The sequence below is a fragment of the Lissotriton vulgaris genome, chromosome 2_1, assembly GCF_964263255.1.
Source record: "Lissotriton vulgaris chromosome 2_1, aLisVul1.2, whole genome shotgun sequence".
NCBI lineage: Eukaryota > Metazoa > Chordata > Amphibia > Caudata > Salamandridae > Lissotriton > Lissotriton vulgaris.
In genome coordinates, this window is record NC_141687.1 from 185,465,622 (window position 1) to 185,493,089 (window position 27,468).

Here is a 27,468-nt window from a genome sequence, read left to right on the forward strand (position 1 = left end):
AGGCAAAAGTCACAACCTGTTCAGAAGCCCGGAGGTCAATCCTGAGTTGAACGATCGATGGAAAAACGCTGCGTCCTCTAGGAGATACGAGCACCGTCTGACATCATTCGCAGAAGCTCGTGACCACCAATCGGGGCACACTAGGGTTGAAACGTCGACGCACAACATTGGTCAAGAAATCTCCAGGAACGGGCATAGTAACCATCTGTCTCCTTGGAGCATTAACTTAGAACTCTGACCATCAAATCAAATTGTTCCCCCTTCTTCCCCGTGTACAATATTGTATATAGTTGTAAATATATGTCACTCAATGTATTGCACTATTCACTTTGCTCACCAACAGTCACTTTTCTTAGAATTGGTATAAAATAAATAGGAATGAAGTAATTCCGATGTTCTGTAAATGTGACGCTGTTTTCTATATATAAAACTTTGAAATACATCTGTTTTAGAGAGGTTTTGTGCAATTTAATTGAACTATAAATGTGGAAAGGGGCGACCACTCGGTCCCCCCGAACGTATGGTGGAGTACCCCGATCCCCCCGGGAAGCCATTTTGGGCGGGAGGCGAGTCTCGGCTGGTATGCCCGAAGCGGCGTAGCCGGGGCGCGCCTTTTCCCGCCCAAGAGGGGGCTGTCCTAGACACCTACGCCGATGGCCACGCCCCGGAGGCGGATTGGAGGAGGGTCCACGCCCGCCCGAAGAAGGATAAAAGGAGCAACAAGCCAAGGAAGCATCCTCTTGTTCCTGTGCTCTGAAGCTGCACCTCCCCGTTGCACGTGAGCTCGAGACGGAACGAAGAGCCAATTTTGAGAATTAAATTTTTGTGTTTCTTCTTTCAGTGAGTTCGAAGCTTCCTGACCTAGGACCTTGAGGATTACCCTTGGACGATGCCTGGCAAGAAGGTTGGAAGGAGGGTCGGAACCGACCAGATGCTTCGTATGCTGGTGAAGGACATGGCGGACATGAAGAAGCAGATGGCGACAATGAATGGTGCGGGTGGACCAAAGAAAGTCATCGGACCAGCATTGCCGGGAGTGGTCCCTAACGGGAGAGGTAGAAGGGCCAAGAAGGGGGCATCGGGTGGGGAGGCCCCGGTTCCCGAATCACCTCCAGCGGACCCGGTCACCCCGATCGAGGCCCCTGTTCCGGTCCCGAACGCGGGACAACCAATCCCTGTGGTGGTCACTCCTGTGAACGAGGAGGATATGCCTCCGGAGCTGGCTGCCCAGTTGGCGGCATGGTTGGGCAGAGAGAATGAGGGGGCCACGGCTGAAGAAGCCAGGTCGATAATGAAGCAGTTGTGGCAATCGAAAGATGCTGCGAAGGCACCGTGTCCTCTTGTTTCCCCGCAGGCTCCCGTGGAACAACCAGTATCGGGCGTTGGTTCGGCAGCGACAACGGTCACAGCTACCGGTTCAGGTAAGCAGCCATTGCCGATGGCGGGGGAGGGATCAGTACCCTCAAGAAGGGAGAAAGTCGTTCAACATATCCCGATCGATGTGAAAGAGAGGATTTGGGCGGATAAATATGTGAACATGTTTTCCTGGTTGACCGATCACTATGAGATTGAGCATGTAAAAAACCAGAAAGAGTTTTTGCACCCTAGTGTATGGCGCGCAAAGATGGCGGGTTTCAGAGTAGATGAAACGATCTCTAATTGGGCCAGAGCGTTTGGAATGTTCACTGCAATTATGGGGGAACGTAGGCCCGAATTAGTGGTGGAATTAGCCGTTTATCAGACGCGTATCATGGACTTTTATGAATCATACGGGGGCAATCAATGGTGTTGTTACGATAGCATATTTCGTAAGTCCAAAGAGTACGACTCATCCCTGACGTGGGATTGTTTCGACTCCATTTCCTGGCAGAAAATTGAGAGGTCGAGCACGGCGAAGTTGCCATTTTTAGCCGGGAACGGGGTGGAGCCTTCCCGCCATTCTTTGGGGGCCCCCTTTCAGGCGGGTTCAAGCAGCGATCAGAACACAAAGAGTAATGGCAACTCGGGTAAGAAAGGGGTCTGCTGGAGCTTTAACAGAGGCAAGTGTTCGAGGCCACAGGGATCGTGCAGGTTCAGGCATGAGTGTGCAGGGTGCGGACAGTCCTCACACCCCGAGAGTGCGTGCAGAGCCAAGACTGGTGATACGGGAGGTAGAGGGGGCGCCAAACAGGTCTAAAATAGACCGAGGGGCGCCATTACCTACCCCGGTTGATATCATGGCACTGATCCCTTGGCTGAACGACTACCCTGATCATATCTCCGCCGGGTTGTTGCGAGACGGTTTCTCATATGGTTTCCGCATCCCGGCAGGGGGATTTTCGGGGGGAAGCACAATGTAAGAACCAACTATCGGTTCAACAGAATACGGCGGTGGTACAGGCAAAGATTGGTAAGGAAGTGGCCCGAGGTCGGGTTGCTGGACCATATGACATACCACCAGTTGGCAATTTTGTTTGTTCACCTTTGGGAGTGGTTCCCAAAAAGGACCCAGGGGAGTTCAGGTTAATACATAATTTGTCAGCTCCTAGGGGCCTTTCGGTGAACGATGCGATTGACCCAGGAGTTTGTTCGGTGCGGTACGCATCCTTTGATGAGGCCGTCGCCATGTTGAATCGCCTGGGGCCCGGAGCGCTGATGGCTAAATCAGATATCGAGTCAGCGTTCCGGTTGCTCCCGGTACACCCTGATGATCAGCGTCTCCTAGGTTTTATGTTTCAGGGACGCTATTACATGGATAAATGTATGCCAATGGGTTGCTCCATCTCTTGTGCGTATTTTGAGAAATTCAGTACTTTTCTGCAATGGGCGTTCACAAGAGTCACGGGCTTTACACATGTTATGCATTATCTTGATGATTTTCTGTTTCTGGGGGCAGCCGGGGACATGGAATGTGCACAGGCCTTGAAGGAATTCTGTAATCTTATGGAGGAGTTTGGCGTGCCGCTGGCACCCGGTAAGACGGTAGGGCCATCTACTACACTCGAGTTTCTCGGAATTGAGCTCGATTCTGTAGAGGGGTGCTTCTGCTTGCCCGAAGAGAAGGTTATGAAATTCAGGGCCTCGCTAAAAACATGTCTCGGCGAAGGAAAGGTAACTCTCCATCAGTTACAACAGGCTGTGGGTCAGCTTAACTTTGCCCTGAGAGTAATACCAATGGCTCGCCCCTTCTCCCGTTCTATCGCACAGGCCATGGTGGGCCTCAGGGAAAGGCACCACCGCACAAGACTGTCAACAGAGGTTCGCCAGGATATACGCATATGGTTGGCATTTCTGGCGGATTTCAACGGTCGTGTGGTGTGGACCGATCCACCAGTTTCCTCAGAAGAACTGGGGTTGTGGACCGACTCGGCAGGGAGTGTAGGTTTTGGCGCCATATTCGGCAATCAATGGTCGGCACGAACCTGGCCTAAGTGGTGGCACGATAATGGACTCACTAGTAACATTGGGTTTCTGGAACTGCTCCCCATTCTGGTGGCCTTGGAAACCTGGCCAGAGGGGTTTCGTGATCGCTCTGTGGTGTTCTGGTCTGATAATATGACCGTGGTTGAGTGTATCAATAGTCAGGCAGCACGCTGCAAATGGATTTTGAGATTACTGAAGGAAATTGTCCTGCTATGTATGAGACTAAATGTCCACTTTAGGGCAAGACACGTGCCAGGGGTACTAAATCAGGCAGCTGATTCGCTCTCTCGTTCCCATATGCAGGCCTTCCGGGGTTTTCTGCCCTCAGCGGGCTCGGTGGCGGCACCATTTCCCGAAGCTCTCTGGTCTCTCGGTGCCCCGGATTACAAAACCTCGTGGGAGAGAGTCTAGCACCCAGGACAAGGAAAGCATATGAAGGGGCGTTCCGTTCTTATTGGTCCTTTTTGGGTTCAGCTAGGGGGGAGCTCTGGGGGCAGGAGGAGTATGTCTTGAAATTTCTGGTATCTTTGCATCAGGCAGGCAAATCAGTGGCTACGGCCAATAGGCACCGGGCCGCCATTTCTTTTATGGCACGGGCTCATGGCATTCAGGACCCCACATCGTCCTTTTTAGTACAAAAGGCGCTGCGTGGGTGGCAACGCCTTGAGGGTCGCAGAGTGGATGAGAGGCACCCGATAGGTTTAGAAAGGTTGTCCCTGTTACTGTCCGTACTCCCGGCGACATGTTCATCTCAATCAGAGACGGTGCTATTCCGGGCCGCTTTTGCATTAGCATTCCATGGGGCTATGCGGGTAAGCGAGCTGGTAGCACGGAGCAAGCAGGATACGGGGGGAGGTCTGTGTCGAGAACACATTCAAATTAAGGGGGAGACAATGGTAGTCTCAATTGCCAGATCCAAGACCGATCAGGGAGCAATCGGGGACAGTGTGGTAGTTCAGCGGATTCCAGGGTCTCCAATGTGCCTGGTGAAATGCGTGGAGGAGTATTTAGCGCAGAGGGCGGCATCATGGGGGGGAACCTTGCTGAGGCACACCGACGCCACCCCACTGACCAGGTTTCAGTTCCAGCTGGTGTTAACAATGGCAATCGCGGCAGCGGGTTTGAACCCGAGCGATTTTGGGACCCACTCATTCCGGATAGGTGCTGCTACAGAGGCCACAGCCAGGGGTTTGAGTGTGGATAAAGTGAAACAGTTGGGGCGTTGGTCCTCGAATTGTTATAAGAGGTATGTGCGGTTGCACATGTTGTGAAGCTAATGTCATGCACTCACGCTTCTTGTTTTCTGTTTGGTTTTCAGTTTCGCGAGCAGGCTTTGCGGGGCGGACTGTGCAGTTGACCCGACACCTGGGGACCAGCGATCAAAGATCACCGGCTGAGGCAAGAGTGGTGTGGGTCGTCGGCCACTCATACGTGAGGCGCGCCGCAGACGTATTCAAAGCAGGTGACATGATTCACATGGCTGGGGAATACGGGTACAGGGTGACCTTCTACGGAAGGGGTGGGCTCTGTATTGACCAGTTTCAAACTTTTATGGAGGGTTTGTTAGGGCGGACAAGGTCACCGCCATCTGTAATCATAGTGCATCTTGGGGGCAATGATTTGGTGACCACGGGTCGACAAGTACTTCTCAAATTAATACTATCCACAGTAAGTTGGTTGGCGAGGAGGGTTCCGGGGTGCACGATTGCATGGTCCCACATGATTCCACGGAAGGTGTGGCGGGGGGCTATTTCTGTGTCAGCTTTGAATCAGTCAGTGAAGAAAGTGAATAACAAACTTGGTAGGTTGTTCCGTACATGTACATTGCATTCTATTCCTCATGGATGTATCAGGGGGGACCATATGTACCTGGAGGATGGGGTCCATTTGTCCCGGGAGGGGAATGCTTTACTCATAGGAGACTTCGTAGCCTGGTTAAAGAGTTTGTCCAGCCATGACCTTTAAGTAGGAGTTTTGTGGGGGGTCCGGATAGCCGGTCAACTATCCGGCCTGTGGCGGTAAGGTCATGATCGGTGAGCAGTAATTGGAAGATCCCTAGAGGTGGGGCGTCACCCATTATGGATGGGAGCGCCCGGGGGGAGGCGGCCATTGGCCCCTCAAACGGGGAGGCGGTCCCCTTCTAAGGATGGGGACGCCGAAAGGGAAGGCGGTCAAGGCCCCTCCCTGGGGAGGAGGGGCTACGGGCCCCTCCTGGGAATTTCCCGGGGCCAGGACATCTGCGACGGCAGATGTGGTAAGCAGTGTGGGGTGGGAGGGGGGTCTACGCTACCTTCTAGACACCTCACACGAGTCCTCGGACGACCATTAAGATGGCGTCGAGTAAACAGGGGCCCCCGTTAAGACAAGGGAAATTGGAAGTTGGCACAGAGGTACAGTCCTCTGTGCGCCCGCCCCTCACAAGTGAGGGGGGAAGTCTGGTATTAGGGATCTGACACCGGTTACGACCTTGCCGTTGGCCCGTAATGTTAGGATGTACAATTTCAATTTTGAGAAAAGTCTTTACAGGATGTTTTAGTATCGGCTAGGAGAACCTTTGTTAGAAATGTGTTAAGGTTAGCCAAGAACATCGTAATGTGTAAATGAAATTGTACATGATATGAAACTGTTATTTTAATGTTTTAATTTTGTTTCATATTTTAATAAATACGGCCGGGAGGGTAACTCCCTCCCGCCTTCCAAAAGTTCAGAACCGTTTCCGTCTTCCCATTCTTGGGGATTGTGTTGAGAGGGGGTGTTGGGTATCCCAACCATATGGAAAGGGGCGACCACTCGGTCCCCCCGAACGTATGGTGGAGTACCCCGATCCCCCCGGGAAGCCATTTTGGGCGGGAGGCGAGTCTCGGCTGGTATGCCCGAAGCGGCGTAGCCGGGGCGCGCCTTTTCCCGCCCAAGAGGGGGCTGTCCTAGACACCTACGCCGATGGCCACGCCCCGGAGGCGGATTGGAGGAGGGTCCACGCCCGCCCGAAGAAGGATAAAAGGAGCAACAAGCCAAGGAAGCATCCTCTTGTTCCTGTGCTCTGAAGCTGCACCTCCCCGTTGCACGTGAGCTCGAGACGGAACGAAGAGCCAATTTTGACCCACCCACCAGCCCCTGATGACAGCGATTTGTTTTGAATAAAGTCGAGTGACATGATACTGTTTCTTTTACAGGTTGTTGTGAATAAAGTTGATAATTTTGATATGTAATAAAGTGGTTGATCTTTCAGCATGGATTTCGACAAAGTAATTGCAGCAGAGTTAAATGTAGTGCTTAGAGAAGTTATACGTTGAATTGCTCAGTATAATTGTCTGTTTTGTCTCTCTTAGTTTTAAAATGTCGTATTTATTTTTGGTCGGGCGGTAAGGGCATGATCGGTGAGCAGTAATTGGAAGATCCCGAGAGGTGGGGCGTCACCCATTATGGATGGGAGCACCCGGGGGGAGGCGGCCATTGGCCCCTCAAACGGGGAGGCGGTCCCCTTCTAAGGATGGGGACGCCGAAAGGGAAGGCGGTCAAGGCCCCTCCCTGGGGAGGAGGGGCTACGGGCCCCTCCTGGGAATTTCCCGGGGCCAGGACATCTGCGACGGCAGATGTGGTAAGCAGTGTGGGGTGGGAGGGGGGTCTACGCTACCTTCTAGACACCTCACACGAGTCCTCGGATGACCATTAAGATGGCGTCGAGTAAACAGGGGCCCCCGTTAAGACAAGGGAAATTGGAAGTTGGCACAGAGGTACAGTCCTCTGTGTGCCCGCCCCTCACAAGTGAGGGGGGAAGTCTGGTATTAGGGATCTGACACCGGTTACGACCTTGCCGTTGGCCCGTAATGTTAGGATGTACAATTTCAATTTTGAGAAAAGTCTTTACAGGATGTTTTAGTATTGGCTAGGAGAACCTTTGTTAGAAATGTGTTAAGGTTAGCCAAGAACATCGTAATGTGTAAATGAAATTGTACATGATATGAAACTGTTATTTTAATGTTTTAATTTTGTTTCATATTTTAATAAATACGGCCGGGAGGGTAACTCCCTCCCGCCTTCCAAAAGTTCAGAACCGTTTCCGTCTTCCCATTCTTGGGGATTGTGTTGAGAGGGGGTGTCGGGTATCCCAACCATATGAAACTGTGCTTTCAGCTAACTTAGCCTTTTCCTAAAAGCAATTTGTTCATTCACCCGACAGAACCATTGTTTCTTTAATCATACCTACCCAGGTTCTGAGGGACACCGGGTTACCCCTTTTTTTTGTTGAAACATTCACACTGGTAGGGACTTTTTAATAGTGCTTGTTCCGGAAAAGCACAAACTCAGGATTCAAACGTAACAGTGTCTGGGGTTGGCTTTACTATTAGGAATTTATTTTTACCCTGACAATCCCTTTTTAGCAAAATTAAGATAACGAAATACTGGGTCAGATAAACATAACTTTCTAATCTAGATTACGACTGTAACTTATAAACTGCACATAATAAAAGGATCTCTGTGACAAAAGCGGTAAACCACTGAGACTTGCCCATAAAATACTGTTCTGTGATCTGCGTAGCACCTGCTCTTTGCAACAGGCATATTAACCTCATGCATACCTAAGATGAGTCAAAAATGCCACTAGACAAAGCTTTGATTTCTCTCCAGCAGGTACATTAATCGTCAGAGTTATCTTTGCACATTTATTGTTGCCTGAAAACTGTTGAATATACAAGGAACTCTGCACTGCTTTTAAAACTGCTGCACGGCTAGAAAACCGGACCCCAGTAAAAAAATTGCCCCCCACCCTTTCAGCCTCCTGAGGAAACGTCCGGTACGCGGTACGGCCAGTCCGGCCTTGGCCACAACATGTCTCGTGAGTAGAAAACAACTTCAAAGAAAAACAACTTCCAAACGTTCTAGCCCATAGGAATGAATGAGATGGTATTCCTTATTTGCGAATCTCAATTTGCGATTCGCAAATAAGGAATAAGTGGGATCCGCAAAAATTTTGGTAATCCTACCTACATTGCGTTTTGCGATTCTTTAATTGAGATTCCCTAAAAATCACAATTTGAGAATCTCAAAACACAAATTACCTACATATGGCCCATAGTCTTTTCAGGAGGTGCAAGGCGATTCCCACGTAGATTGCACTGACTTAGTCCAGCCTGCTGGTGACTAGGGCTTGGGTGACGATTCGTCTGGTGTTGGAAAGGAGCCATTCGAAGATCTTGCGGTGTCATGGGAATGAGCCTTGCCTTTACACTGTGATAAGTTGGCATGAGCTAATTAGAAGTTTAAACACCATTTTTCCTTTCTGTTGCCTTTGCACATGGCACACATTATAATAAATGTTTAGAGTTTAGCAGAGTGTGCAGAGGCCTTCAAGATTATTTCAACACCGTGGTTGTTGTTCGGACTGATCAGCGCACATTCTAGACATAACATATATGCTGTGGCCACCTCTGAGTTTGGCGCGTTTAATAATGCACTGCCTAGACATGCTCACACACTTGGAGGATATACGCATGCTGAGAGCTGGTGCAGAATCTGATGTGATCCATTTCTGCTAAGTACCACAGGAATGGGGCCGCCCTTGTAATCCCAAGAGACCTTCTGTAGATATAAAATAACCTACTAGCAAGGGTGGGTGAGATATAGGTGTATTCTAATCTGTTTCAATTTAGCATTGTAACATGCTTTCTCCCTTTGTATTTCATGGAATAGTAACTATGCTGATAATCTTGTTGCTTATAATATGTTTGCTTGTATTAGCTAAGATACTGCGCATGAGAACACAGCATTAGAAATAAATATTTCTAACGTGCTCTTGTCCCTTTTTACTCCCTGTTTTGGACTGGTATGAGAGTATAACAAAAGAGTGTTTATGTGTTCCACATTGCCTGAGGTATTCTAAGTTCCATGTTCTGGGTTCTCTAATCATTGGGGTTATGGAAGAACCAATGAGACACTGATTGCTAGTCTGGTAGGGGATTTTGGCTACTAAGGTGAGTTTTGGTACACCCTAATTCACTGAGGTTCCAAGTCTCTATGCACAGTTCTGTGTATGAGCACAATCCCTGCTATAGTGGAGGTTGCAAAGAGTGAGGAAGGAGGCGGAAGAGACAGCGTTGATCTGGTTTTCATGGTGAACTTGCAGTTCAGCATGAAGCCGTAGTTGCGGGCATGGTCTGTCGGCGTGAATGAGGGTCCTAGTTTGGAAGGCCACTAGGAGTCGTTCCACGAGGAGGTGTTGTTCCTGAAGATCAGTACTTCTGTTTTGTCTGTGTTGAGTTTCAGGAAGTCGTCTTTCATCCAGTTGGCGATACTCATCATGAACCTATGGAAGTTGGCCCTCATAGTAGAGGGCTCTTCTGATAGCAAGAAGATGAGCTGGTTGCAGTCGGCGTAGGAAAGATGTTCAGTACATGGGTTCTGCATGTCCAAGAGGGTCATGCAGGTGTTGAACACGGTGGGGATGAAGGGTGAGCCTTGAGGAACGCTGCAGATGATGCTCTTGTATCTGGAGGTGAAGAAAGGAAGGCAGATTCTCTGGTTTCTTCCAGTGAAGAAAGAGACAATCAATCTGAGGGTGTCTCCTTGAATTCCGGTGTGGTGAAGGCTCTCGGTAAGGGTGTGGTGGGATACGGTGTCGAATGCTGCTGAGAGGTCTCCTAAGAGAGCCTAAGAAGGATTCTGACAGTGTAAATCTTTGGTACTCACGGTTTGCCAGATGGGGTAACCAGCACAAAAACCCTTGTCTACTAGTGTAATCTGTAAGATTAGATGTAATAAAGTACCTATCTTTAGGCTTTAACTATACAATAACAACAATCCACCCTTAAATGCATATTGATTTTTATATATGCTATTCACAATAAATACATCAGGCCTACAGCCTTTATCATAACATTTCATAATAAAAGGATCAGACCCATAGCCGTGATCACTGGCCTGTCACAATAAACAACGCAGTCCATCTGTCCTGAGTATTGTAAATTGTAAATTGATACTTGTATAGCGCACTACTCACCCGCAAGGGTCTCAAGGCGCTTGTACGAATACCGCTGTGGGACCCATCCTGGCTTTCCCTGTGAGGCGTCCACTCCTGGACACCCCCAAGGTGGAGGCCAGGCATCCGTAGCGTTGTGGGGGCCGTTGTGGAGATTAAGCAAGCTATTGCCCAGAGTTGCAGAGTGGGACTCCATGATTGGAATAGGCACCGAGGCGAGAATTATCAGGTCCGTGGAATTTTTGAGCCCAAGACCCGCCGAGGCGGGGGATTGAACCCTGGTCCCGGGCTAGACCTCTGCATCAGGGTCTGCCGCTCTAACCATTGAGCCACACTTCTCCAATGTGTAATAATATAAGAATGTAAAACAAGAAAATTAGCCTGAATAAAACCCTGTACTCAGGAGAACCACATTGTGGATTGAACCTAATCTCCTCTCAATTTTAGTACACTGAAACGTCTTTTTAATTAATTACAAAAGATCCTGCAACAACTGCCCTTCAGACCAGACCTAAAAGTCCATGTAGATTAGTGTAGCCCTGTGCATCTAATACTGCTCTCAAACATGGAACTGCACTTTGAAGTCTTTATTGAATAAATGGCAGGAGAGGGTGTTGGAATGGACAACAGCAACATAATCCTCATCACTGCCAAAGAAAAACAAATACTATAAATTATAAACTTATCTAAGACACTTTAATGCCATTTGTGTGCCCCTTCGACCACCTCAAATCTCAAGGAAGCCAAACTGCTGTTGGCACAGACAGCAAACAAAATAATCACAGATGCTTGGATGTAAATCATTTTTTCGTGGAGGCACACAACCTCTGCCCAATCAAAACATGTACTCTTGTCCACCAACGCGAGCACAGGAACAAATCCCCTCTCTGTAGTACTTCTGAAAGCTCATTTTTAGGTGATCACATAAGGTTCAGTGACATTTATTGTTAGTAGAAGCAAGCCTCTGCTTAACATTAAGGCACTGGGTTCAAATTCAGCACAGGCATACTCTGCTAACACGAAAAAAACAAGATACTAATTAAAAACTGATATAAATGTTGAAATCCACAAATATTGGGGTAAAATGCAGCTCGTAAAGTCAAAAGGTGCCTACAGTAAGAGCAGCAGTATTAAGAAACCCTAGATTCATGGCGAAAAATAGAATCCCCAAGTAGACCCGGCGGGCAACAGGCTATGTACATTTGGGAGGAGAGCATTCTAATCCTCAATGAGATGGAGCTATAATTACATTACATGAGAACAGGGAATTTTTCTTCTAAGCTTGTGAGCCTACGAGTGATGCAATACTGCTGAATACAACATTTGCTTCTTGAGTCTCTCGTGTGTGTTGCATCTCACAGACAGATTGGGTGACTTCACGGGAAGGATTAAGAACAGAAAGAAGGTTTTTACTGCCTTTATCTACATTTCGGTCAACTAACATCTTGTTAATGTTATGTAGATAACGTATTTGAGAATTACCATACTTCTGAGCCTGATTAATGTAGGTCCAAGCTCGGCCACAGCAGGCGGCAGGAACAGCATGTTTGTTGGGTGCGGATGGTCTACGGGTCCTCACCTGTTGGGACACGGAGTCCATATCCACAAGGTCGTCAGTCTCCATGATGGGCTCGCTCTCCGGCGATGACGTCTCCGATGGGATCACCACGACAGGGCTTATATGCTCTTCCAGGGCTGACGCTCGCAGGAAATTGGGGGGATTCTGTTGAAAGACAAATGTGTTGAAGTCCAGCAGGCTTATGGGAGCGGTTTTGGAGACTCCCCACCACCCACGTGACAAATCAAAGGAAGAGCGTAGTGGAAAGAAGCAAAAACCCACACACTACATCACTTCTACTGACTGTAACAAGGGCAGCACACTAAAGGTGCCCTCTGCTGCACTGCACTAATCTGCTACTACTGCACTGAAGGCAACAGCAACAGTACCACACTAATTATGACACTGGGGACATCCACCTGTTGCAAAGCACTGCCTGGCCTATATACAACAACCGCTACACTAGCTAGAGTGCTTTCTTCACTGCTCAGAGTGTAACACCTGCCCAACTGAATAGAGATTGATACATGAATGAAAGCACTAAAGGTACCACAAAACAGTGTCAGGATCAAAAAATGCAACCTTGCAGTAGGAATGACACTGGCAGCACAACTCTAAGAGCCAAGCCTGTTGAGCCACCAATCGCTAGAGCACTGACAAGAGGGCTTCGGGTGGGACACGGTATGATAACTGCACCTTGTATCAATGGATGCTGAATTGAGATGTTTCGCACTGTGACAGAAATATGTGGCTTTGAGGTGGGTGGGTGTGGGAGTAGAGGTCTATGTACTGCTGATCTCACGACTGTATTGTTGAGTTTTGATAAAATGCAAATAAAAATATTTTTTTTTTAAAAAGCCTGTTGAGCCACACTGCGGCTGACACAAGCATCACAGCACTAAGGGTGAAGCGTAAAGCACCGCACCAAGGGTAATAGCTGTATAATTCTAATATAGAAAAAACTGCAGCACTGCAGGAGGGGTGACACATCCAGCACTGCACTGAGCGACTCTTTCAGCACTTCACACAGAGCAACACCAGGAGCACTGGATGGCAATACCCTCAGAACTGCTTCACTGCTGACAACAACAGCACTGCTCGAAGTCTAAGGCACCAAGAAAAACAGCTGCACAAGCCTAAAAGAATTCAACTAGATTCTCTATTAAGAAGGCCCACTGCAGTGTATACACCGTATTCTGCACTGCACTAAGGATGACACAGGCAAGATTGAACCAAGGTTGACAACAGCACTAAGGCTGACACAGCACTATAAAACACTCCAAACGAGTGGCTTTACACACAGTGACAGCTGCAGCACAGCAGGAATGGCGATATCTACAGCACTGCGTAAAGAGCAGCACACAGCAGGCATCAGTAGCAGTACCATAGGGATGACACCTGTGGAACAGCCCTATGGCTGAAAGGAGTAGCACTGCACTAGGGGTGAGTTATGAAACACTGATACACTGCACTAAAGACGAGATCCAAAGTGCTGCAGTAAAAGAAACACGCTGCACTAAGGGAAACACCTATTGCAATGCGCTACAGGCGACACCTGTTTCACCGCAGCACTGTACTAACCTAAGAACCCTATAGCAAAGCAGTCGCAAGAGGGGCATCTGCTGTGTGTTAACACAGTAACACTGTGAGGCACAGCCCTATAACCTGTATAGTGGTGTGTGCACTATACAATCATTGTTGGCCAACCCAAGTCACAGGCAGGTAAGAAGAGCAGCTCTAGACTGAAACCCCTGCCAGGAGGGGCGCAGGACTCACCTCAGGCAGCTGTGGGATCTGAATGAGGCGCTTGAAGTACTGCAGGTTACTGGACCGATAGAACAGGTCTTTCAATCTGGAAGAAAGAAGGCACAAGAGCATGGTGGGTGCTCATGAGTACAGGGAATCAAGGAGCCTGAAGGAAGCCATGTGGAGTAACCCCGTCCCCGCCACCTTCATCAAGAAATGATCTAGTCGGGATGAGAGAGGGACTGGCTTTTTTAGTGTCTGTGGGCACTTTGATAATAAAAAAATCGAGAATAAATAATGTAAATTGTAATACAAGGATAAAGTGGCAAACCGCATGTATGTATGTTGACCACTGTCTTTTCTACTTCCCCACCTCTCATCTCATTCATCATTCTTTCCATACCTTATCCTGTGAGCTCTTAAGAAACACTATGCTTAATACAAACATGCATTAATGACCACAGCTTTGTTTCTTCTGCCAACCTTCCTCCTTCCATACCCTCCAACCCTTTTCTCTAATCCCCCTCCCCCCCAACTCCTGGTGCACTCACTTCTTGAACTGCTCCTGGAAGCGGTCTCTATGGCCTTGCAGGGTGTCTGCTGGAAGACCTATCAGAGAGGATAAAGAACAGGCACTTAGTCAGTACTGCAGAGTACTGGGGACCAGGCAACCGATGCAGAGACAGGAACTCTGGGTACGCCACACTTGCCGTCAGAGCACAGTGTCATGCACATACTCAATATTTCCATGCTTATGCATTTAACGGATCTATGTCGAACACGGTACTTGCCGGTACTGCTCAAGCATGGTCTTTCCCCAAGGACATATAGTTATTACATGGTGTTTACAGGAAGAATTATAAATGCGCACAGTGTTTTCCATCAGCTCAAGAGCTGACGTATGCAGTGGTAGGGCGAACCTAGCCAAAAAGCAGCAGAGTGCTGTACTGGGTCGATAAGGAAACAACGCTTTCCTACAGACCACAGAACTGTGTGTGTAGATGGTGTATTCCAGCAGATCAAATAAATGTACTTGTACAGTGCTTCCCTGAATAGCACAGCGCTCTGTACATTCATAGTGCTTTCCTGCGGAGCAAGGATGGTTTCGCGTACAGAGCTAAAAATAAGCATGCTTCTGGCATAGCACAGAGCTGTATGCACACACAGCACCACCTTGCACAATGTGGACATATGCACTTACACAATGCCTCCCTGTAAGTCCTAGAGCTATGAACATACCTATTGCTACTGTGCTTACCAGGAGGATATGGGCCTATGTACAGATCTAGGCACATACATAAAGCTTCCCTGCAGCCCACATCTTTTTGTGTTTGTTTATTTGCTTCCTAACCACTCAAACCTCTGGTGAGAGTTGCACTTCTCATGAATTCCCATAGGGCCTGGTGGTTGGCAATCATGCATATTGTTCCTGGAAGAGCCTGGGGAGCCCTGAACTCCATTGGTTGCTTTCCAACAGACCTTGAATCTCTGGGGGCACAGTACTTACATGAGTGCAGCTTGAAGAGGAGTTTCACAGTGTAGTCGTACAAGTGACTGGAGTCCAATATAACTTGGATTAAAGGAGCTAACCGGCACTGACCAGCAGCCGTGACGGACACCGAGCGCGACATGTCCAAGGAGCTGAACACTGCAAAGAGAGAGATGTACTCAATCACAGGTGGAAAAGCACAGGATTTCAATGCAATCAGACTCGATCCTTCATCACTGCAGGAGACTCTTTACAAACTACTCAATAAGAGAGCAAAGTGAGCAACAGACAAAGATGTATTCAATTTAAGGCACACAATCCACAGCCTCAAAAGACTTTTATGTCCTCCAATGTCATTATTCCCCTAAAGCACCAATCCTAAGAGTGCATGCCTTTTACACCTAGTAGTACAGCCAAAGATAAGGGTTCAGTGGTCTCATTTAGGCTGGATAAGTTACTTACCTGTAACACTGGTTCAGCAGCATTGCAGTACTCAGCGACATAAGTATACTTTCAGCAATATTACAATGTGCTTTGCAACCCACTACCAAGTTCAACCCAAATGCTATCACCATATTTACGTATCTTGCTGCAATGCCAGATATATCAGATGCACTGTACGACCACCCACCTGATTTAGCGATTAGACCCAGGACAAACATCGGACTGTAAAAAAAAAATACAGCATCGAACACTAAACACATAGAAAACGTACTTGCCTTCGATGGAAAGTTATTATCCACACCATCTAATTTTTTTTATCGTATTGCTTTTTAAAATGTAAATATGACATCTTAAAATGTTTAATCACTGTGGTACATTGCTCGTTCATTTATCATTCCACAGATTTCTAAGCATCATCTGTCCTAATTTCAAAATCCTACCCAAACAATAATGCAGAGACAGTTTCAGCCCCTCTTCCCATTACTTCTATTGAACCACCATTTGTACATATATTTACAAGATTCTGAATGCATTCCAAGGGCTCTATTTTTGTTGATATTTCTTGGTTAACAGCTACCTTTGTATTCTACCAAAGTTGGTCAGTTGTATTCTACTGTTCTAGATTATATGCAGGAGCTTAAGTTGTAGAATTCTAAATCCTGTTTTGCCAACCTCTCTTGGCCCCTACAATGCCTAATTTCATTCCTCTTCTTCCATTTCATCCCAGTCTTGTGACCATCTCTCCCAACATTTAGTTAACGTGTTTGGCAGATTATGAATGATCTTGTTTAAATATTAGAGGTATTAGATTTTCTGAAGAATGCTTCGGTCACAATTTGGTCCTGAAGAGGTGCGCTCTCTTCCACCTTTACGTTACAAAGCAGGTATACAGCCATGGTTTGTTTCCTTTGGAAACACCAGGGTATCTCATTACCACTCATTTCATACTCCTCTTTGAGTACTTTGAATGTCTTCATGTTTTTTGGTCCTAAACATCCCCCACTTTGCCTACTCCAATTAGGTTCAACTTTTAAACGTTTTAAGGTTGCTCACCTCCCGTAGCTGGTCGCTGACCCACTAGGGTGGCGTTTTAGTTAGGACTACACTCCAGTCAAATTGGTTGACTGCAGTCTGCCAAGCCTTAACCACCGTAATCACGCACTCCGGCAGTTCCTTAGGTGGACTTTTCCCATAGAGTGCAGCAACTTCACTCAGCTACCTGAGGGCATGGTTGTCTGTTCTAAGGGCAGGCGTGTTCTGAGAGGTGAAGGCCCATTCATCGATCACTGCCAATTGAGCAAATGAATAATATACTTCGGAGCCGGGAAGGAAATGTCTCTATCGTATAAACCTTTGGTGAGCTTCCATATAGATATTTATCCAGGCAATCTTAACATATCACTGCAAGTTCAGAAACAATTATTAAACAGAGCACTTTTCAGCCTTATGAGTGTGCTTTTTATTGGGGTGCCGCATCGCTAGTGGAGACTTACTTTGCCGGGTGAAACCTGCTTGATTCCCGGACTACAGGTCCCAGGAGCCCTACGTTGACATCACCTGAGGCGCATCTGCCCCTCCTACCAGCCGCTACTTAACTCCTCGCGGCACACGATGCGCGGGACGCACGCGGGCACACGCCGGTAGATGCCCGTGCCAAGGGTGGGCCCGTTGGAGACTGGAGGAGGCTGGGCTGGGCCCCCCGCTAAGAACAACAGTTTCCAAGGTTAGCTAATTTGCATAAAATCGTGTCTACTAACTATTATCGCTATCCTGTGTGAAACTAAAGTGTTTTAGCCAGTTCGTAATGTCTGAACACGAAGGAAAGCCGCAATGGGCGGGTACGTAGCCGGGACACTTGGTCAGTTTATTACAAGGGCTACGTCGGTATTGGCGCACAAAATTGCCATCACAGAGCGTCGCCTCTCACAGGACCCGGTATTCGCCAACCGCTCCTCTCTGGGGGGTCTGATGTTGGCATGCACCCCGGAGCAGCATATTCATACAGTTATAGACCCTGGGGCCTCAAGACAAAGTGGCAATCAATTGCCCCAGGAATTGGTAAATATTTCGATTGATGGGGAGTCCTGTCAGCCTGACCCAACTGCACATAATACTCCGACAATCATCGCGGGGGGGGTAGCCACTCGTGCATCTATGGGGTCTATCCACAAAGTTTTGCCCAACCCACCAGAGCATACATCAGGGGCAGTTTGTAAGAGGAAGCGAGGCGGGGGTGCACAGAGGGGAAAAAACCCTAAGATGCCCAAACCGAATAAGCCTGTAGATTTGGCAAACGCTGTACCCTTAAGCCCTGGGCCACCGCATGCGAATATGCCTGCCGCAGATCCTTTGCCCATGATTCCCTTTGTTGGTTCTCCGTCCTCGATAGATGAGGGTTTCTGGTTAAAAGTAGGTGGCCTTATTACATCTTCAATACAGCCCTTACTTGTTAGGCTGAAGTCAATCGAGGACAGATTGGCGAAATTTGAACAGCTGACTATCACCAACTTTGATAGTATTAAGAAGAACCTGCCAAAGAGTGTCCAGGATAAGGAACTGATGACGAATGGACCTCAGGGTCTTTCTGGCAGTAACCTGACCTCTCACGCGTCTGTTTCTGATCCAATGGAAGGTACTTCGCGTAGGAATGCTGTAGCTGGACACAGCACCGAGGTTGGTGCAGACTTGCAGGGAAATATGGACTGCTCCAAGGGTGAGAGTGCAGAAATGAAATGAAATGAAATGAAAAATTGCACTTGTATAGCGCATAGCTACCCGGAGGCCTCGCAGAACAACAATTATTAGGAGGGGGTACGGCTAAAACCTCGCAGGGAGGTTCGAAGGGATCATACAAAATTGATGACAATAAGATTCTGTTGCCACATATTGATTTACCTCCTGAGTCCGCACCTTATGTTGTTGTTTTGACAGGGGTCCCGGATCTAGCCAAGGGCACCGTTGAATCCTATACTGAATTAAAGAACAATCGACCCTTTGGCTGAATATCAATGGACCCCTTCCCCGAATGTGCATAGCCAAATCTTGTTTGCCCGCAGAGTAAGTTCGGCAGGCCGGAGACGAAAGACATTCCAGGTAATTGCATAGTCATTCATTTTAGAGACAGTCGGGTGGTGCGTCATGTCTGTGAGGAGTTTTATCAAAATATGAGAACTAACATTCAGACATTTGACCTAAGTTATTTCTATACCCCCCCAATGTGTATGGAGAAATTTGGTTATCAGGGAAAGACCTGTGAAAGGCGAACCTTGCCTGGCAATGCCAGCAATAGAACTGGGTTAGATGGTTTTGGTTTTGCGCCCTGTATTCCTCTTAGCAACAGATACAGTGTCCTTGACATGGTGGACTGACTAAGTCCAACTTACATTTGTCTTCCAACTCGGTCTAACCAGCCGTGTGCCATCACCCTGGGTATGGGGGCTGAGGTATCGGAACAACAGCTAGAGCGAAGTGATGTGTTGTGGTCTGAAGATAGAATTAGAGATACTATAGCTGGCTGGTGTCTGTGAGGAGGTGGGGAATTTTTTAGTTGATGCTAAATTTAATAATCTTACATCCAGTGAGGAGGGACTACAATGCCAAACCCCAGTGATTATCGATAATAATTTTGGGTCCCCTGAAGTCATAGATAGACGAGAATTCGAGGTGACTTCTGAGAGTCGGATGGAAGTAAGATCATATGGCCCCAAGGTTCTGTCATGGAATATAGCGGGATTAATGGCTAGATTAGAGTTGCCTGATTGGGGTGATTTCATAGACTCCCACGAGATTTGTCTATTTCAAGGAACCTGGGCCTAAAAATTCTTATACAGAGTAGGCTTTGCAGCATATAGTGAGGCGGCAGTGAAGGGTCCCAGAGGTAGACCATCGGGGGGCCTATGTATTTGGGTGGGTATTCATTTAGGGTGCACGGTGAAGATAATAGAAACCCACTCACCAGACATTTTATGCATCCTTCTCACCCACAGAGATCTCCCTAAGCTGGCCATTATTAATGTCTATTCCCGGCCAGCCAAGTTTGGGCATACATCTCCAACACTGGACTGCCTGGCGGCCCTTCTTACCACACTCTCAGGGGAAGCGTACCTTTTTATAGGCGGAGATTTTAATTGCTACTTTGAACCCCTTAGTGGGTATTCATCATCTATCACCAATGATGAGGACTCAATATGGTCAATCCCCGCAGCTAACCCCTATCCGATAAGGGGGTGGACCCCCTTGGTCCTGTAACTGACTTCTCTTGCCCTCACACATTTGTTGAGGGCTTGCAATGGCCGGTTTTTGGATGACAAACCTGGGCATCCCACTTTTGATAAATTTGGCCAGGCGACTATAGTAGATTACATTTTAATAAACATTGAAATCTGGCACAAAGTCGCAAAGTATTGTGTCCACCCCCTGGAAGAAAGCGACCACAATCCTTTGGTCGTTACGTTAGAAGCCCAATTGGTAGAAATAGGGCAGCTGTCCTCCCTCCTGGCTCAAAGAATGTAGGTCTCTTCAGTGTGGCTTAATTCTACTAGGTGTATTACTCAGACTTATAAATATCATTGTTTACAATATTAAGATGTTGGTTTTAAATGTTAACGCACCAAGTAACCTATCAACATGTACGTCATTGTAGAAGATACAGTGGGACAGCCACTAACAGGAGGCAACTCATAAATGAACTGCAGGGGAATTCTAGACCAGCGTTGACCAAGATTGTGATGTCACATCAAACAACTCCTAGTGGAAGGCATATATGCCACATTTAGAACTTGCATACTTGCATGCAATCTGGAAGTAGGGGCAGTTACTTGCCCTGGAAAACCTAGGTAAGAGAACTAAAAATCTCACTGTCTCACTAATGCTGGACTGGAATGTAGGACTAATGCTCCATCTGAGATAGCAGATCAGATCTGTTGAGGGAAGAAAGGTGAATAGTGTCTACCTAAAGCAGCGTTGTCCACAGTAGGTATTAAGGGGCTGCAATCATGACAGATGTTGTGGATATCCACCTAAAATACATTAATTCACACATAATCACAATGAAGCTATTTTCAAACTGTTAACACTGCAAATCTTGCACGACGTGGCTCCCCTGAACATACACTGGACAAAGTAGTCCAGGACTTACTAAGCGTATAACTCGCCTACAGAAATTGGGGGGGAAATGAAAACATGTTTTCTGGCAAGACACAGATCAAAGAATACTCAAAGTTGGCTTGTAGGAACATTAGTATGGTGTTGTGCATTTGCAACAAAGGCAGTGGGGTTCTGCAAAAAAGGGAGGATGTTCATTGTGATCCCGTTAAACAGTACTCTCTTCAGTGGTCACCTGCTTACAGAGGAGTTCACAGTAGTCAGGTCCAGTTACCTGTATGGCTCCCTTGCTCACTTTACCACTGGATTCAAGCTAGCCTGACTGATGACGGCTGATTAGCCTGGTTGCTTGTTTCCGGTCCAGGGAAGACATGGCTTGGCAGTTCGGGCTGGACGGTTCCCATGAGGCACAGGGTCAGACTGATATGAATATGGCCATGTCTGAACTGGGGTGGCGGAGTGAGCTAAAGAATGATGATGGATTAAACCCAGATCAGTTGACTGGGGGTGAGTGCTTGCAATGTTCAACACTCCGCCCATCATCCCCTTTGGTTTTACACTGTTGTACATAAAAGAACATCTAAGTAAGCAAGACTTCTCTACATCACCCACCTTGACAAACAGTTGTTAGGGCCCCATTAGGAATTCCCATCAATGATGGTAGGGTCAGTAACATGAGTTAGCAGCACCATTGGGACTACAAGTAACACAGGAATGAGACACATTCTAGGTGTTTCACCCAGACTGTTTACCTGCTGAAATGAAGTACAAACTGAAAGAAACACGTAGCAAGCAAAGCCTGTAATCCTGATAATCCACCCCCCCCCAGCAACTCCCAATGTCTGCATCATCAGTAGATCCTTTGGATGGGAAGCAAAAGGGGTTTGTGGATGGGAAATACCATGTCAGAAACCGGTCAACTTGTAGTGGGGGTCCTCATGTTTGGGACACACCAGGGAGATTTCATAGTCAGATGGCCAGAGGCCGCAAGACACTGCAAGGCACATTCCTTCAACAAATACACCACTGACAGTGGGCATGGGTCTAATGCTTTTTAAATCTCACATACAAAGGAGTCCAAATCTTGATAGATGCAGAAGAGCTGTGTTCTACCTTAAATACAGGGGTGGTTCCAAACTAAAAACCTGCATTGTTGTTACAAACAGAACATTTGGTAAAGGGCAATCAAGAAAGTGGTCAATTTAGGTCCACAGCATGTCCGAGGAAAGCACAACAACACTGCAGATACTCTCATCAGAAAACTAGGAGAACCCCTAATAAAACAAACAAGCAAAAACCTCCGTAGAATTCACAATCTTCATCTGACCATAGTGGGAAGATGTAATGCCATCAAAATGCTATATCTCCCAAAATTCCTGTATTTCTTCCGGACCATCTGTCTAGACTTCACTACACAAATATTCCAGGACATAGATAACTTATTCTCACAGTTCATATGGATTTATAAAAAACAACATAGGGCACTCAAATATATTACACTCCCGAAAGACAGGGGTGGGCTCTCACTACCGAACTTCAAAATATATTGGTGGGCCACTATCAAACAGTATAGCAAAAGACTTCTGACCTCGTATAACCACGAAGAATGTGAAGAAACGATCTCAACACCACAGGGTTTAATGTTAGGTAATGAAACAAGAGCACATCTCTGGCGACTAACATACAATTGCCACTACAAAAAAGTATGATTTAAAACCCTAAGGGGTTTATACTCAACCTGGAACAATGTTCGAAAGATATGGAGATTCTCATACTATACAGCGCTAGTGGGAAATACTAATCTACCAGATACATTTAATGACGTTTGCATGCAAATGTGGCAAAGGGCTGGGATTACCCAGTGTGGTAACTTTTATTCCAATACTGGATTCAAATTATTCGATGAATTAAAATCAGAATTTGGACTAAGGCAATCATATTTTTTCAAATTTCTACAAATTAGAGATTTCTTAATGAAGAAAGGGGGAGGCCTGGCCAAATTCGGAAAAATTCATATAATAGATACAATAATTGGTACCCATACAACAAGAATTGGGGGTATATATAATAACCTTATATCCGCTCTACCAGATGATGTTTCAAAATATACATTATAATGGCACGAAAAATTAGACGTGTTACAAGATACCTCTGAGAAATCACTTAAGGCATCTCAATTATGGCTAATGTCGGCCAACCTTCAAGCCCAATATTACAAAACTTTTTTCCAGTTATATTATACCCCGAACAAGATCGCCAAATGGGGATTGGGCAGTGGTACAAAATGCCCTCGATGTAAACAGCACGAGGCAGATATCGTACATATATATGCGACATGTGTATCACTGGGTACAATACGCAGGGAAATGTCCACCTTTTTATCCAAAATCTTTAATTTACAAATTGAAATAACAACGGCAGAACTAATACTAGGTTTAGATGGAGATATCAGGCCAAAGGAAATTCAAGGGCTTATCTTTATTTCCGCGGCTGTATTTAAATTATGTTTGGCTTCGGCATGGCTAGACGATAACCCTCCGGCTTTCGAACAATGGCGGGCCAGACTCCTGGCCACATATAACTTAGAAATGGCTATATACCGAAAGAAAGGTAGAAAGAAACAAAAGACGGGTTTGAAAATTTGGGACCCACTAACATGTTGGATACAGAATCCGGGTGGATAACTTTTTCTATAATTTAGTCTGTTTTCAACTATACATCTAGAAAACAAATATTATGGTTGCTATAATTTGGACACCAAAACAGTCAGGTTTTATGTACTGTGTTCCTATTGTTGTTTTGTTTATGTATAAATTCAAGCTTGGGGGGTGGGGGGTAGTGGGTATTAATAATAACCCTAATATTGATATACAGATCATTCTTTTTTTTTTTGATGTCATAAAATTATGGAGGGGACAAAATCATTAAAATGCTTCAATAAAGATTTTTTTTTAAAAAAGAAAACTAGGAGACATTCACATATGGGAGCTAAATCAAGCTAGTCCGTGCATTTTTCTGCATGGGGGGTTTCACACATAGGTGTACTCACTAAATTACAAAGGAAACAATATAGGCTATGCCACCAGGAACCCATAACTGAAATCAAAAGGCAGTGATTATAAGATCAATAGTTATTGGGCATTTGTATACACTTTTCCAAGCAACACAATAAATGGACAGAAAATGCAAATGTTCCACAGGATGCTCTTTCTCATTGCACCAAAGTTAACCACGCAGCCATGGTACTCTCTCACCTGATGAACAAACAATAAAAAGACAAGTCTGTAGAAAAGGCTGGATCCACTCTAATCCGGCTTATTAATGCCCCTATTGCTCCACAATGACAATATAGGGGGGATTTTTAAACTTGCCATTCAACCCTAAAAATACCCTTGTCACTCAAAAATCCCTACCTGCCCATAACTCTAAAAATACCCTTAACCGCCTAAACCCTAATAACCCTGCCACTCAAAAATCCCTACCAACCCTAATTCCTGAAAATCCCCTTGCAACCCAAAAACCCACCCTAAAATCTAAAAATCCCCTTATCGCCCAAATATACCTACCTACCCCAAAAATACCCCTGCCACCCAAATACCCTGCCACTCAAATACCCTCCCCTACCCTAAATATACTCTAGCCTCCCAATACCCTCACGCACCTCTAAACTCTGAAAATTGTAAAGCCATATTCAGTGCAACATTTTGCATGGTAAAGGCAATTACGTTGTGATGGGTGCGTGGTAATCGTACTGCAAGGTAACAGGTGCATTGAAAAGGCTGTTTCCCATGAGAACTGCATACACCCTGATAAATTAACGACAACTCACTGGAAGTGCCACATTACCAAATAAAGGCTTAGAGCAAATATTTAGAATTCCCATCACAAATGATGCTTTGCCTTTGCCCGACTCCAGAGCATACAACGGCCTGAGAGGCAGCATCACGGTTATGTCTCTGGCAGGGGCGGCTGTAGGCTCATGGCGGCCCTGGGCAGGGAGCGTAGGTAGGGGGCCCCGGGAGGAACAGGTAGGGGGCCCCCGGAGGAACACAGGCGCAGAGGCCAGTGAAGACGGGGTGGGGGTCAGGGTGTTTGGAAGTGGAACAGAGCCGGAGGCCGCCAAATCCCTGCCAGGGGCTGCCACGCAAATATGTATCCATCCTCAGAGGATTATTATATTAATGATATATATTGGCGTGGTGGCCCCTGGGGTTTGGTGGCCCTGTGCAGTTGCACAGCTTGCACGTGCCTAAGGCCGCCCCTGTCTCTGGTCAGAAACCGTGAAAAGAGAAGCTGTATTGTAGCCAGGGCGCGCGATCTCGGGACCTTTGTTGCGGATGAACCAAGAGCTGCTGCGTCCACGGCCAAGATGAGGCAAGCCTTTAGAACCCAAAGAATCAGTTATAATGTATTTAAAAAGTTCCTGATATGTGACATCCTTTTAGCAGAAAAAGTAAAATCCCACATATTGACAAAACTCTAAATTAAAAAAGGTCCTTGTGGTTACCGAATAATCCCTGGTTTTATCAACCACCCTATGCCCGCCCCACTCTCTTTGTTCATTTCCTACTCTAAATTTTAGAGTAATATTAAGGGCCCGTAGCCTTTCTTTCTACTATAATTTTGTGGTGAACGGCCAACACTTCATGCACAGACCATACCTTCTCTTTTCTCTGAAATTCTCTGAAAATTGTTAAACGTATGCAAGCAATCTGTCAACATGCAAAGCTCCCAAAAGCCTGCCTATTCATCCCACCAATTACACGCATGAACTCACGTAGCCTCTGCTAATGACATCGAACTTCCAATAAATCAATTCATTTACCGAGGACAACTGACGTAAATGCACTGAATGATCTCCTTTGAGAGCGCCAAACTGAACCCAATAACCACAGAAGTATCTGTTCACCCTTGGGTTCCTGGGTAGCGTGGTACTCGCAGTCAAGCACGTCAATGCCTAGTCTCGAGTAGTAAGCACTGTAATAGTAATAACTTTATTTCTGTGACATAAATATAACCATAAAAGTGCATTTAAAATCAGAAATCACACATATCACAGTAGGATCACAATAAAAATCACATTATTAAAATTGTGTACAGGATAAACAGCTTGCAATATATGCTGGAAAGGGTTCAATCTATGCATTTGGGTATGCAGTGCCACCCTACAGAACCTTTACGTACATAAACATTACAGTAAATACTAAATTGACTTCATGCAATTACCATGTAAGGAGTCTCAGAACAAGTATAGAAAAAATATAATGTAAACACTGTATACCAACAATTACAATCCAATACATGTAAATAGGGCCATCTAGGTCTCATGGGTTAAATCCATCTTGCAAAGTGGGGGAGGCAGACACAAAGTAAAATAATCAGAAACACCACCGAACTAAAGAATGCCTTAGGCCAGGACGCAGAAGAGAACCAAGGACAGCACATGCTGAATGAAGGTAAGCCAAGAAGCAGTCAGGGCCGGCGTATTTTAAGATAATGGGCAGGTCTGTGCCTCTGAATGGAATCTTTTTCTGGTCTAAGAATAGCTGTGGTGCTTGCACATGGAAACGAGATGACATCATGTACCCGGTTTTAGCTACATTCCAGCAGTCTGGGACATTTTGAGCTTCTGCGTGTTTATTGAATAAAAAATACAGGTTACTTTAGTAGAAGCTGTAACTTCCAACTTTGAAAATAAAGTCCTTGTTCTCATGACCTTTTCTGAATACACATTACTCCCTTCCTTTCTGGCCCCCAGGGACAGGCACTCCTCACTGCCCAGGCTTTCCGGGCAGTCAGGTGAATGCTGGGACTGCTCTACAAACAGTCTGAACCCATCTCTTTAGGTGGTGGCAACAGAATAGGGGGTAGCCATGCCCATCCCGGCAGAGAGGTAAATAAGTATACACATACCCCTGCGCCCATACCGAGGCACTTGAACCTGCCAGCATAGACCAGCAGAAGCCAGATGTACTGCCAAGCTCCACTGCGGGCTTAATGCCCCCAGGCCAATAATGAAAACATTTAATTATCGCAACTGCTCGGTCCAAAGTTTCAGGAATTAGACAACGGCCCCTCTGTCATCGGTCTCCGCAGTGTATGGATTTGCCCGTCCAGACCTGACGTGAAAGAGCGGTGAATGCCCGTATCACGACTACCCCGGCAGCGAGGCGAAGGGCTCTGCTCAGCCTGCGGCGTGGAGCCGCACTGAAGTCTGGTGAATGCTCTCCCAGACAACAGGGGCCACTGTCGATAGTGATGTAAAGTCCCCTCCGAGCGGTGAGGTGTTGCCGCTGCTGAGCCTGTAACTCATTCCTAGTCAAAAATTCGTATAGGCACCAGAGCGTTGAAGGCCCTGGCGAGACAAGAACAGCAGTCAGTGTACCAGCAGTGAAACATAGCTCCCTGCCAGCTGAGCGTCACCAAATGGAGTTACATTCACCGCACCACCACTACCAACACACACAAATAGTAGGACAAACTTTTTGGGGAGAAAATTCCAGACCCACTCACTAGATGGCGGAATAATGCACAGCATGTGAATGCAGAAAAGATTTGCGCTGCCAAACTTCAGACATGTCTGTGATGTTAGATGTAACCCTCCTGGAGCAGATTCAACTTCCAAATGGCCACTCTGGGGAACGGAGCGTGTGCAGCATCAAAAGGAAGTGAACCCTTTTCCTCGATGTAGACCTTAGTTAGTTCCAGGAGTGAGGGGCAGCCCACCATCCCAACCCACTGCAGTTGTGA

The 27,468-nt window shown here is 46.6% G+C and overlaps 1 protein-coding gene across 1 annotated transcript in view; it reads right to left on the reverse strand.

Annotated features, from left to right (window-relative positions):
• HIP1 (huntingtin interacting protein 1) overlaps positions 1–27,468 on the reverse strand; it is a 374,725-nt gene that overhangs the window by 162,087 nt on the left and 185,170 nt on the right. The window contains exons 8-11 of the mRNA XM_086954710.1: positions 15,190–15,330; positions 14,234–14,291; positions 13,713–13,788; positions 11,958–12,101 (exon numbers count right to left, since the gene is read on the reverse strand). Coding sequence (XP_086810836.1) covers positions 11,958–12,101; positions 13,713–13,788; positions 14,234–14,291; positions 15,190–15,330 — 419 coding nt within the window. The remainder of the gene's footprint in view (positions 1–11,957; positions 12,102–13,712; positions 13,789–14,233; positions 14,292–15,189; positions 15,331–27,468) is intronic.